The sequence below is a fragment of the Neocloeon triangulifer genome, unplaced genomic scaffold (assembly GCF_031216515.1).
Source record: "Neocloeon triangulifer isolate White Clay Creek 2 clone unplaced genomic scaffold, ASM3121651v1 ptg000017l, whole genome shotgun sequence".
NCBI classification, from domain to species: Eukaryota; Metazoa; Arthropoda; class Insecta; order Ephemeroptera; family Baetidae; genus Neocloeon; species Neocloeon triangulifer.
Window position 1 is genome coordinate 5,315,779 of NW_026775559.1, and position 13,400 is coordinate 5,329,178.

The window sequence follows — 13,400 nt, forward strand, 5'->3', positions numbered from 1 at the left end:
CATGCCGCGAGAAATCGGCTCTGCTTTTTCCGGAACCTCAACCCTCTTTTTCTGTTTGCGTCACGTTTGGAGAGAGACATGGGATTTTCCGAGATGCTTCTTTTTCCACTATTGTAATATCCACCTGTTTCGCTGCTGCCCGTTTTTTGCCAGGCGTTTATTTTTAGCTATTGCGTGCGTGTGCGACTTTGTGTCGTGTTGCCAACGCAACGCGCTCTGCGAGCATCGGGGATTTCAAAGGGCTCCGAATTATTATTTTGATTGAGCGACGTACGAAATTCTACACCTGCTCTTGGGTGTCGGCCTAAAAATAGTATTTTTTTCACCAGGAAAATACGGTGTTGCGGAGTTAGATATCTTGTGATTGCTACATTTGTGTCGATTTCGATCAGGAATGGGAAACTCTTCAAAGGCGCAGACGAAGTTTCCAGATGTAATCAGGATTTCCTCACAAGCTTTCAGATGGAGTTTTTTTAGCCCCGTAATTTGAAACCAATTATTTTGCGCAACTTTGAACCAGGTATATTTTAATTTGGAAAAAAATTTCATTTAAATCGAAAATCAATATTATGCTCTTCCCTTTAATTTTCTTCATCAATGCCTCATTATTTTGTTCATATAATTTTTTATCATAATTTCACCCTTTCAAAATAATTCCAGCCCTTTGTTTAATACGTTAATTTATAAGTCAACTGACAAGATTGAGTAGAAAATAAAATTACATGGGGCCTTGATTGACAACTATGGAAACCCTATTGAGATTTCATAACCCATACTGATTTCAGGTAAAACCTTTTACTTTTCAAGGATGAATTTTATTATTTGACTTTTCCACATAAAATATACTTATTGTTAGATTACTATGTGATTTTGCCATATTAAAACTGATAAATTGTATAATACATGTTTGTTGGCAATGTTATTTCTCGCCTTTGGCGTGTAACACCTGGACGCACTTGTGGTGCTGCGATGCTCATGCAGCATTCAGAGTGGTTGCTTTGTGTTGCTTTTAGCCGCGGATAAACAACAACTTTGTTGAAAGCCGCAAGATTGATATGGAGGGAACAGGAAGGCGAGGTAGGTGTTTGTGAAATGAGTGCGCGCAGGTAATTGCAGCTGCTGCCTGCGGAGTGACGAGGGTGCGGTCTGTCCAAACGCACCCTTGCCGCCCGGGATAAATAGCCGTGCGCGCGCGCGTGTGTGGAAATTGTCAATTTCACTGACCACCGCCTTCGCCAAATTTGTTGCCTTGTCTTGGTCTAACTCAATTTCGCTCTCCTAAACATAAGAGAACCACTGACCAGAGGTGGCAGACGCTTCTGTTCGGATTATGCGGTTTTCTGGCCCAGTTTCGACACTTTAACTCGATTTCCGCTTTGGTAATTCTATTTGCAGATCATCCCGCAGCACGGTTGTGAGATCACGCTGTTCTTAATGGAGCGCAGCTGCAGTTTGCCTCCTGGTAGAGGAATTTTTAAAATTGGGTTTCATATAGTTCTAAAAGTATCAGAAAAATTTGATTTCTTTTTGAAAAAGAAATATACATTAATTTTTTAATATATATTATTTCATAAAAATAAATAATAATTTAAGAGGGAATGGATAGTCGGATACAGGATACTTCCCGTTTGAATATTGGACTTCTGAGCAAATTTGATGATGAGTATCGGATTTGCGAGATTTCTAACCGAGGCTGAAATTACATTCCGATAACGCGAGGCGTCTGCTCTGAACCCCGACACAAAAACTACACGAGAACATAGGCAGTCTGCGGTCGGCTCATCAAAAGGGTTAGGCTAAATTTGCCCAACAAGATAAGCAGAGTGAGCGTGTTGCTCGAGTGATTTCGCTCAGCGTGCCAAATTTCAGAGCTTCAAGAGCTGCCCACGGATATGTTTCCCTTGGGACGAGTTCGTTTTACAGTTGACGAAGTGTGTATAGAAATTGCATTCTCTGGATTAGGTAACAAATATAATTATCGGATTATAAAGTTTTATAAATAAATTTTTTTCATTATTTATTTATTTTTAATTTTGCATACAATGTTTTGCTATTTCATTAAATAAATAAATGTTGACATAAATGGAAATAAATTAATTATATCTTTTAAACTGATTAACATCATAATATTATAATTGATTGAATAAATTAATTAAAAAATTAAAATATTTACAAAACAAATGTAGCCAGAAATGAAATACAAAGTCCAATTTTAATTTTTGAACAGATGAATCACTTTAATTTTTACATATTGTGCATTTTAAAAGATGTTTTAATTAAAACACTCCGCGTGCAAATATTGGTGTACCGCTTTTTCATCTTTGATAAGAATCATCTAACATAACCTGAATTTTCTCTCTCTGAACTGCAAGACTGGCAATCATCAAGGGATAAGTCCCTAGCAAATACTGCTGAATATTCTTGATTAAATTCCAGCTCAAATTCTTTCAACACATCGAGAGACTCTGCCACTTTTTGCATTGACAATCTGTGCGCTTGATCGTAGACAATGCTTAAAAGCTCTGGAATTTATGATATTAAGTTATGATTGCTTTGGAGGAATTCCGAGACCAGAGGTAAATATAGCTCACATTATAATCATACGCAATCGCAGTCTAGTCTTAGCAATGCTACTCTTTGAACGAAAAAATTTGATATACCATGTTTCTGTGACTGGAATTTCCGGGAATTTCTTTCATCTGACGTCAAACGTTCAGCAGAACTCTCTTTATTACATACCTTTTGTCTTTCAAACTGAGCCAGCTAAATATTGATTCTTCATATTATGACGGGAGGTAAATATCACAAGATAGTTTATAAAAAAAAAATTTAAAAAGTTGGAATTTTAATTGGCATCAGTATTTTTCAACTACTTGATGAGACAAAATTAATTTTACGATAGAAAGTTAACAAAATATGTCAAACTGATTTTTGAGATTGTCAAATCCTTTACTAATTTGAAAATAACTGCAAATATTAAATTAATGTGCACTTGAAGTTGCATGAGGGAAGATTGTGGAATTTTCTTGTTTAGATAATCTCCTAAAAAATGGGAAGTTTTTGGCACAACTGTAAGATTGAGTTTATATGCGGTGGAAACTAATCCTTGAAAGCTTCTTTTTGAAACAGACTCTTACAGCATTGAAGCAAGGCGTTTCAATTAAAATGATTGCGGCACTTGGGAGAAAGAAAGACGAAATCGGAGGGAGAAAGCGAAGTAAATACAAGGCTTTTCAATTCCCGGAAACGCGTTTTCGCTCTCCTACGACACAGACTGAAACAAAACAAAACACTCTCATAGAACAGCAGAGAAGCTCTTGAAGAAGTCTCGCGCGTGTTTTCAATGGGTTACAAACGCGTCCTTTCTTCGCACATACACACATTCAAAAGAGCATTGTGTGCGAACGCCAGTGCTTCCCTCGCCCGGCTTCCTCTTTCTCTCTATTTGAACAAATGCAGTCGTGTAAAGGATTTGATAACGACTTTTGTTTGCCGCTGCAAAGAGAGGGATTAAATTACGACTCATTATTTCGGCAACAAACTCTCGCCGAAATTCTCTCCATTGTTCAACGACGAGTGCAGTTATTATTATAATAACACAATGTATATCAAATGGCGCGACGACTCTCGAGCGAGATTCGACGGCCCCCCACTCGTTTCAAGGGTAGACAGCCGTGCGCAACAGATCTGTTACGCAGGTTGCATAACGCGAGTTATTTTGGGCGCTCTCTCAATCTCGCAATTAAGGCCCGGGAATCGAGTTACGCGCGAGACGGCAAACGTTTGATATTCGTTTGCAAATTCACGACGAGGGCGCTCTTTGTAGAATCGTGTTTCGAAATAGCATTTAAAACTATTCATATGATATACTCTTTCTTCAGACCATTTTTCCCCAAAATACACTTCGTTCACCAATGGTAATGTGTAATATTATAAAAGCTTCAACATCCATGTGCAAATATTCAATTTTATCACACGAGATAAATCAGATAAAACCTTCATCGTTCCAGGAAGTTTCACAAACCTCTGGTAAGGTATGAGCCTTGCAAGAGCGTGTCTGCATGCGTGTAAATCCAAAGCTTTTTCCCTTTTTTCCGTCTCACTTCAGCACGTGACACAAAGTAAACTTGTTTGTCTTCCGCTCTCGTAATTCCATCAGATCAAGCTCGCTCACGCCATTGGATTATGTCATTGGCACGGTCTTTTACGCACACGTTACGTGCTGCAAAATCAATTTCACGTGCTCATCAGCACTACCGTTACACCCACACAAGAACATATAGCTCGCTCTTATCCGCAGTTGCAAAGAAATTTCGCAATTACTCTCGTTGAGCCAAACTTTAATACCAGGAATTCTTACCCCAGTAAAGAAAAAAAAATAAAATAAAAAAAGTCAGACGAAAACCCTTTCTTTATTTCTTTTCTCTATATTTGACACCGGTCAGAAAAGTCAATGGAGGCAGCTCAGGCAGCCTTTCCCTCCATTTTCCTCTCGATCCACTGGAGGCTCACATTTCAAACGAAGGCGAAAGGTCGTGCGCTCTCCAATCTTTGGGTCTCTCTTTTCAAACGACCAAACGTTAATTAAAAAAGCACCTACTTTCAAGTGCCGCCCGAGAAAATCGAGGAGTAGGACAAAAACTTGGATTGCGACTTGCGGCAGCAATTACAAAAACTTTTGATTACCTCTTAAAGAGAGGATGGTATAAAAACACCTACAAATTTCTGTTTTTTGATCGCATTGATAATTTTGGAACTTATCAATTTTCTTTAAAAAGAAACATCAGCATCAAATACTTCAAAAAATTAATTTTGCGTTAGAATTTAGAAATTTTCACACTTAATGATTTTTCTTTTAATGTAGGTGAGATTCTGTCAAGTATTTCTAAAAAAGATCAATAGGATTAATTGGATCGCTTTAAGTTATGGAAGGAATAGAAAAAATTATTGAAAATGCAAAAATTATCCAAATGTTTTAGTGAATCTGTATTTAATTTTAATTTTTTAACTTCATTCGATACAGGATAGGAAGAAGGAAAATCTTGAGTCAAGGTAATTGTGATAAAAACGAAGCGACTTAACTTTTCAGCGTGCATGAAAAATCGAGATAGTCTTTATTGATTTTGCATTTTGAATCAACGCATAAAGAAGTTATTAACCGAAATTGATTGACAGGCTATTGTTGGCGCCGCACAAAGAGTGAAATTTTTGGCTTCCGTACAGATTTGGGCCGAGCAAGAGCCCTTTTCTTGGTTAAGAGCTCTTTTCCCGGAGGAAGAAATCGACGTGAGATGCTTTCATCGATCAACTCGGCGTCCGTTTGCCAGCCGCACACACCTGCGGGTTAATGACTCTGACTTGCAAATTCAGCGCAGCCAACCAACTTTTGCCCGCATTTCACGCGCAGTTTCCTCTTCTGCATTTTATCAGCTCCATGTACATACTGACTTTGTGCGCTAGACGATGTGGAAGAGAGAGAGAAAAGTCAGCCTCACACACACATCGAGGCTCACGACCGAGCAAACGTCGCTCGCTTATTTTTGTATTCACATCCACAACTCCACTCCGAATGTGGTTTTTTTCCGTTGCACTACTTTTCTGCCCGAGACATATACTCATTTTTTATTTTCCTGTATGCGAAAAATGAGACCCTTGCTCGGGGAGTATGTATTTGTGTCATTTTTGTCCATTGTTGGAGAAAGAGTTGTGCGAATTTGAGTGCCCAAATTTTCCTTACACGCAACACGAACGGGGGGAGCGTGGCCAGATTGCTCGTTACAATTGCACGATGGCTATCTGCAGCGGTCACGCTATCGTCACATTTTCGCAGCCAAGATCATATAGCTGCAGTGGTGCAAAAAGGTTGGGAATTAGTATCCAAGCGTGTTTTATCGGGGTAATTGCGTCGCTTTCAAGTAACTCCGCATGCAGCCTTCATTATTTATACAAACTTATTTCCTGCAGGTGCTTTAAATTAAAAATTGCAAAATAATTTTTGTTGTTTTGTATGTTACCTAAAATGTATGGGTTAATGTATTATTTTTGAATTGTTTTATAAAAATTGCTTAATAAAATAGCAATAAAATTGTAGACTTTGCTTCACATAAAACAAATTTTATATAATTAATTAAGTTATAATTTTGTATAAAACTAATTATATGACTTGTGATCAAATAATAATAATGGTGAATTTTGGTGATGAAATTGACCAAAAAATTCTCAAATCAAATGGATCCATCTAGAGTTTGATTTTTTTTACAACCTGACAATATGAAATGAGCTCGCATAAAAAATTTAAAAACAATTTTGTTATCATTTAGCTGAGACGAGTTTAATTTGGAAATGGAAAATGAATTAAGAGACTGTGTTCAATTGATGATAAATTGCACTTGGCTTTAGTTTGCTACCACAGATCGACAATTAATTTAAATATCTATTCCACCACCTAAAGTACTCAATCAAGATGAGAATTCCCATTTGATCAATATAATAGTCAGAGGCAGACTGCACTATACAATTGTTCAAGCCGTAATGACCACTCTAAACGACACACTATGCATGAAGGTACACGCACCTCGGTGGAGGCGTCCCTTTTGAAAATTAGCGAGTCGCTGTGCACCGGTTTTTGCCGGCGTTAACGCCCTCAACTCTGGAGCACTTGGATATAATGGCCGCGCCTGATTCGGGCTTTTCAAACGACACGCGGCGACGCGTCCGATCCATTAAAGCACCATTCAGGTCTCAAACGTTGCAAAAATTTCGGGTCAACGTTAATATTCCGCAGCCGTCCTAGAAGAGGAAAAGTTCATCTCTTTCCACAGCTAATAGCAACCAACAAAAGTCATATTGTGCGCCAAAAAAAAAGAAAATAAATAAAAATAAACCGCCTGGCGTGCCGTGTGTAAATAAAACTGGGGCGCCCGGATTATCTCCCAGGAGAGCAATCTCGAGGAAAGAGCTGCCAGTAGCCGCAGGTGGGAGCGAAAAATTGATACCCTGCCCAGCTCGGCATTATATTGTCTCGAGACGCACGTCTCTCTGAGAAATTATACGCGGCGATACGGGCAAAGTTTTTGCGTCAATCGGAAATTTGTTCCCTCTCGCTCGACGTCTCTTTCTTTCTTTCTTTCTTTCTGATGGTTGAGGTGTGCGTTTGAGAGATTACATTTCTCTCAGCCCGCTGTTTCCTACCCAGAGTTTGGTTTGTTCGGCAGGGGACCCTTTCAATAATTCACGTTTGATGTGAACTAGCGGGGCGAGAAACCAGATGTATGCTTTTACTGGTTGCATCTGCCCCGCGAGCCAAGAAGTTTGGCTTTTTCGATGTTATTCTCGGGCCTCCCGCAAAAGTTGATGTTGCTAACTTTTGGGCGGCGCGCATTTTCCACTTGGCCGGGCGCCGTGTGGAATAATTGATTGGCGCCAAGTGAGCCTTCAACGGAAGTTACTTAGTATAGACTTCCTGAGGTGCAAGAAGTTCAGCCAAGATTTTCACAACATCATTAGGCATTTCGCACTGGGAATTGCGAAAAAACTACAACTTTAGCGTTAGGGTTTTATTATTATTTTCTCTTTCATTTTGGCATAAATGAATTATAATTATTGATAAGAGAAAAGAATATGAAATTTATAGGAAATGTTCATGTTCAAGGTATGATTCATGACTTTAAAATTAAAAATGGTAATTCCCTAGTAAGTTGCATGCGGTCATATCTCTTTTGAAGAATTTATAATTTAATATTCTATCTCCCACTATCTCCATTGATTATGAATGAATATATAAGTGAGAAGATATTTTATTTTACTAAAAAAAAAATTGTGTGAACAAAAATTACAATGTTTTTACAAATTGGTTAATTAAAAATTATTTCAAAATTATTGTGCACGATATATTGCCAAATATAAGTAAAAACCAAGTAAAATTAATAAAATTTCCTGAAATCATCATGTTCTTTGCATGAAGCTTTTCGAATTTCATCCAACTTTGTTCCAAAGCAGATCAAAGAAGAAAGTTGAGAAAAGTTGGTTTTCTCATTTGAACCGGAGCGCATTTGGAGCGGTGATTAAATTTTCTCACGCGGACATCGAGTAATCCGGCTTGAGTGATCGCCGACGGCAGCAGCTTTCACCGTTCTCTCTCTTTCGTCTGGCAGATTAATCTTTCGCTCATTAATCTGCAACCAGTTGGTTCGTCGGCCGGGCGAGCCAAGTTTGTTCAGCAGTTTGCCAGCAAGGTTTGCGGCCGAGTCGTCGGATTGTGCCTCGCCAAAGCTGCTGGTGAAAAATGCATCTCGGCAAAGTTGGTTCGGAGCGTAGAACATGCCAAAGAGTGCCGCAGTGTTAAACTTTGAAGCGGTTTCACGTTTTCGAGCCACTGCTAGCAAACGAATGAGAGACGACAACCGCCTCAAGAAGGAGAAGCTACCAAGAACAAAGGCACTCGCTGCCAAAAAGACTCAGGAAACAGCGATGCTCATTAAAAATGAAGCTTTAATTTTGACAAAATTTTTCATTCTTCATCTAAATTGTGCGTTCCTCGAGGAATTTACCTAAAAAATTTCACAAATTCTTGTTTAATTTTTTTAATCTGGCCAAAGAATCAATAAATTATGTGCAGAAAATCTAAAGAAGAAATTTACAAATCAACACAGTGGAAAGAGAAATCTTTAAGTAATTTAACAATAAAAAATTGGCAGATTTTCTATTAAAATTTTATCATTAATCATAAATTCTAATAGAGAATATTTAAATGTAAATTAGCACAAATTAAATTTTGCTTCCAACAAACTTGGCTTTCATCTTGGAAGAAATTTTTGATTCACGCTTTAGCAGCTTTTGAAATTTCACAGAGACTGCTTACATAATCAAGGTTTGACGCCATTCATCTCATAGTTTAATAAAACAGTCACGACGCCTGCTCTCGCTTTGAAAGTGTTGCGCCCAAATTCCGATTTAATTAAACTGAGCTGCGAACTGCCGGAGACGCTTTTTAAAGAAAAGCCGAACGTGACGTACTTTCTCGTCGGCGCGGAGCAAGCAGGCGAAATGAAGTGCTGAAATTTCCTCTCTGATCGTGTCAGCCTGGGTGGAGAGGAGGTGAACACCAACAGGTTTCCATTTACGTGTAAGAGAGATGGGTGCTCGGCAACCTACGTTGCAAGCATCAAGACTGATTTAATAAATTGCTTCTCCATTCGGGAAACACGATCCGGTCGCTTTTTCACCGGGCCAATTTCTCGCACTCGCGACTAATGAAATTCAGGACATGCTAAATTTCCAACTTGAATGGGAGAAGAGAGCATTTCCGAAAGTTGACGTACTGAAGGGACCGGTCGGCACGGTACTTCTTGGCCTCTGGTGCTTAGCAAAACTTTCCTGTCTCCAGCCCATTAAAAAGTTTTGGTTCAAAAAAGGCACCGCTCGGACTAAGCGCGCTAAAGCAAGGCATGCAGAGAGACGAGAATTAATTAAGATGGCAATGAGCGAGCGAAGAAGAATAATAGCGGCGGAGGCGGGCTGCTGGTAATTTATGTTTGGCCAAGTCTCTCTCCCTTTCGCGTGCTCCGTGCCCATATTCACCCCAAAGCGCAACAACCGCAGCGAAAAACGATCTCACGGAAATAACTTGCTCGCTTTGCTGCTGGCTGAAAAAGAGATATTACGGTTTGTCTGGTGGGAAATTTTGTGGGCGAGTAATTGAAAAAATATGGCTTTCACTGTATGACAAATGAAAATGATGGCATAGACTTAAAACTGATTTTTCTTCTTGACTCCTTTTGCCAAATAAAAGCAGCTATTTTCCTAAAAATAAAATCAATTAAATATTAAAATTGAAAAATAAATTAAAATGCATATAATGGTTAAATAAGAAGTTTTCAAAAAAGAATTAAATTTTTGCCTTTTAAAAAATAGACAATTGAAATATTTCCGAGCGAAAATTAAATTAGAGCGGAGGTTTAAATCCATATTTCGCTTTCAATCTTTCATTTTTTTATTTTTTATTTAAGACTCATTGATTGAAATTACTAGCCAGACCTTCTGTTAATTATTATTAACGCTAAAAGTTAAAATAAGAGTAGAAGAAAAACTGTTCCTTACTTTCTGCTGATTTTTGAACAGCCAAAAACGTTCATTATTGCATAAAATCATGTTAATCACCAGATTCAAAATTGTGTTGATAATTCCAAAGTAATTTGACTAATTATAAGGTCATTAATCATAGCCTTTTATATTTTTTTTTAAATATTAGTTTAGACATTAGTATTCAAAGATGTGGAGGTTATGTTATAATTATGTTATTATACAATATACGGTGTATACTAGAGAGATGAATTTTGTGTAACCAAACATTTCAATGGTATCTTTCATTTATCTACAATAAAATAAATACTTATTAGATTAAAATAAATTTAATATACAGTATATTGTATTGATTTTAGTTAAAAAAGGGAAGAATATTTTACATTTATTTGCATAATATACAATAAATTTGTAATATTTTTTCTTTAAAAAGTATTTTGGTTTTTTGTTTTATGTAATATAACAATTGTTTTTTCCGTGTCCATACAACATATTATGTACTGTACATTATTTTGTTGGTCACTATTGGCAATATTTCTCACCAACCTGTAAATTCAATTTTCCTCTTTGCACGTCCAATTTTATTGCTGCTGGTGGTGGTCAGCGGATGAATAAAACATTGGCAAAGAAATTGTTTTGCGTCACTCATTGCCGCGAGGGTGAAAACGCGCAAATAAATCGCCAGAAACGTCAAGCTAACCGCAAATAAATATTGCGTCGCGACATCAATCTTGCCGCTAAATTATTGCCTTTGATAATGATTTATCGATCGCGCGGGCGGGCGGACACGAGCGAGCAAGGACGGAAATGAAATGCTTCTTCGTCGCACGACTTTTTCTCTCCGTCTCTTTTTTACAGGCGTACACCAGCGGACCCTTATTTCCTCTTTGAAAAACGACTCGTTATGCGGTTTTAAATTGGAAGCGCATCGATTTTCACGCAGACAATACGCCACGAATCAATGAAATTAATGACCAAGCATTGATCGTACCGAGAAAAGAGATTCAATTCCGATAATAATAAAAGTGTGCTGATGCTCGACAAGGTCTTATCTTCTTGCTGACTTGCGGCGAGATATTAATGCTTTTCTTTCCGAGATGACGCACCTCTCTCTCTCTCTCTCTCTCTCTCTCTCTCTCTCTCTCTCTCTCTCTCTCTCTCTCTCTCTCTCTCTCTCTCTCTCTCTCTCTCTCTCTTTCGCTCTCGCGGCAAGTACTTGTGCACACGGCAAGAGTCGATATTTTCATTGCGCCTCGTGACGCACACGCAAAGTTTTTCACCCAATATTGATTGACCTGCGGGCTATTATGCTGCCAATATGTAAAAGTTTGCCGTTGCGAAAACAAACATGTCGTTTCATTATGTGCGAGTGGTGCAGCCCTTGCAAAAACACGCGCCATCAGCTTAACACAATGAAATTTGTTACGCTTTTCAACCCCTCCTAGCTGTTTTCATTTCGTGCTCAGAAAAAGGCAACAGATGTCGACGCGTTTGTTTAATGTCTCACTCGCGTTCGTAATTGGAAAAATGCGCTTTTACGCGTTTTTGTATGAAAAGTGGAACACACGCAGCCGACGGGCTAAATGATGTGGAAATTACTTTTGATGGGCGACAAAAGCGGGATTTTTTTTTTTTTTTTTTTTTTGCTCGCCAGCGAACAAATCGTCCAGTTTTTATTCATAATTTCCATGCAACACATGGTGATGTGATATTTCACAATTCTTTTGAAATTACGTCCTACCTGCTTGTTGTCTGTTCCGTCTTTGTTCTTGGTTGCCGACCCTGCCGTGATGAGTCTCTCACAGTAACAGCCTTCCAGCAGGAGAACTCCTGATGGCCTATTGCATGTGTCGGACTCGTAGTAAAACATCAGATTCTGAAACAGAAAAAATATTGATAAAGAATTAGAGTATAAATTTTAAATAATCATAAATAATTCATATTTCATTACGTACAAAAAAATTCAGTATTCGAGTATTGTTTTTAATATTTTTAAAAATGATTTTTATAATGATTATTAAAATTTATCCACATACTTATTAAATGTAAATAAAACTTAATCCAGCAACTAAAATTTTTTAATTTTTTTAATTTTTGAACATTGAAAATTAAAAAAAAGAAAACTTTATTTTGAAAAAAATTATTTTATTCTAGTATGATTTTTTTTTTATTATTTATTATAAAGTTTTAACCAAAATATTACACATTGTTAAGAGAATTATTTCTCGCAAATCAATTTCGACTCATCCTCTCATGCATGTTGATGCACTTAAAAAATGAACTTCGAATTAATATGGAATCATTTTTATCACGAATATCTATTTATTAAGAACAAAAATTACTATAATTTTTGTAACACTAACACGCAGTGTCAGAAATACAACGTTCGGTACTCGCAACTATTTTCTTTGATTTTCAAAACGAGTCCAAAAATTGCAAACTGCAGAAATTTGTGGCCCCTTCGATTTCTTTTCTAGGCTCACTGCGGCGGATGGGGCCTTTTTGATCTCGTAAGTTTTATCAAAATCTTGCTGGTGGTGTTGCCGCATTTCCAACAATTCCTTATTTTGTCAAATAAATTGTTTTGGATAGTTGAATGGAATGTAACAATTTGGACAATATTTGTAAGAGAAAACTGTCGCAAGAGAGCGTTCGCGTTTTTCCAGACCAAACAAAATGCATCAGACTCTTATCTGTGTTCGCGGAATAGCAAAGCGCGGCTAGTGTCCCACATCTGTCTGTTTCGTTTTTTCCGCAGTGACGTCTGCTAAAAATAGCTGTCGGTGTCGACGACGCCTCTGCATTCGCCCAAGATTGAAATGTTGTTCACGCACGCAGCCAGGGCACGGCGTGCATGCATTTGATAGCGGTCCCAAATTGACAGTGTGTATGTCAGGCCCTGCGCTCGCCCCTGCCACACATCTGCCTTGCCCGATCACAGACAGACAATGGAGGAAGTGTTGCACGTGATTCCTCTCTGTACGCCGTGTCTGTCTGTCAAGCGGGAATTGCTCACTTCAAACGCGAGGAGACCGAAACCCGTCAAATCACAATGCAACCCCCGATTTACGTAAGCCTTACTTTCCAATTTTCATACGCAATGGGAATAATTTCAACCACATTTCACTTGGAAAATGTTTGAAAATTTTAATGTTCATTTATAATTTAAAGCCAGGAATAATTAAAAAAATTGAGATGAAAATGGCATTACATCTTTTTAAAATATTACAATTAAGTTTGAGTGAACTTCACTTTGAAATGCAATAAGATTTTCAGTCTGAGCTACGATTGGAATCCCCTCCGTCAGCTCAAATTATGTA

At 37.9% G+C, this 13,400-nt stretch overlaps 1 protein-coding gene across 11 annotated transcripts in view; it reads right to left on the reverse strand.

Moving 5' to 3' along the window:
- LOC132202927 (ras-specific guanine nucleotide-releasing factor 2-like) overlaps positions 1-13,400 on the reverse strand; it is a 76,469-nt gene that overhangs the window by 39,659 nt on the left and 23,410 nt on the right. For all 11 annotated transcript variants that reach the window (XM_059630267.1, XM_059630264.1, XM_059630265.1 and 8 more), the window contains exon 2: positions 11,822-11,956. In XM_059630267.1, the coding sequence (XP_059486250.1) occupies positions 11,822-11,956 (135 nt within the window). The remainder of the gene's footprint in view (positions 1-11,821; positions 11,957-13,400) is intronic.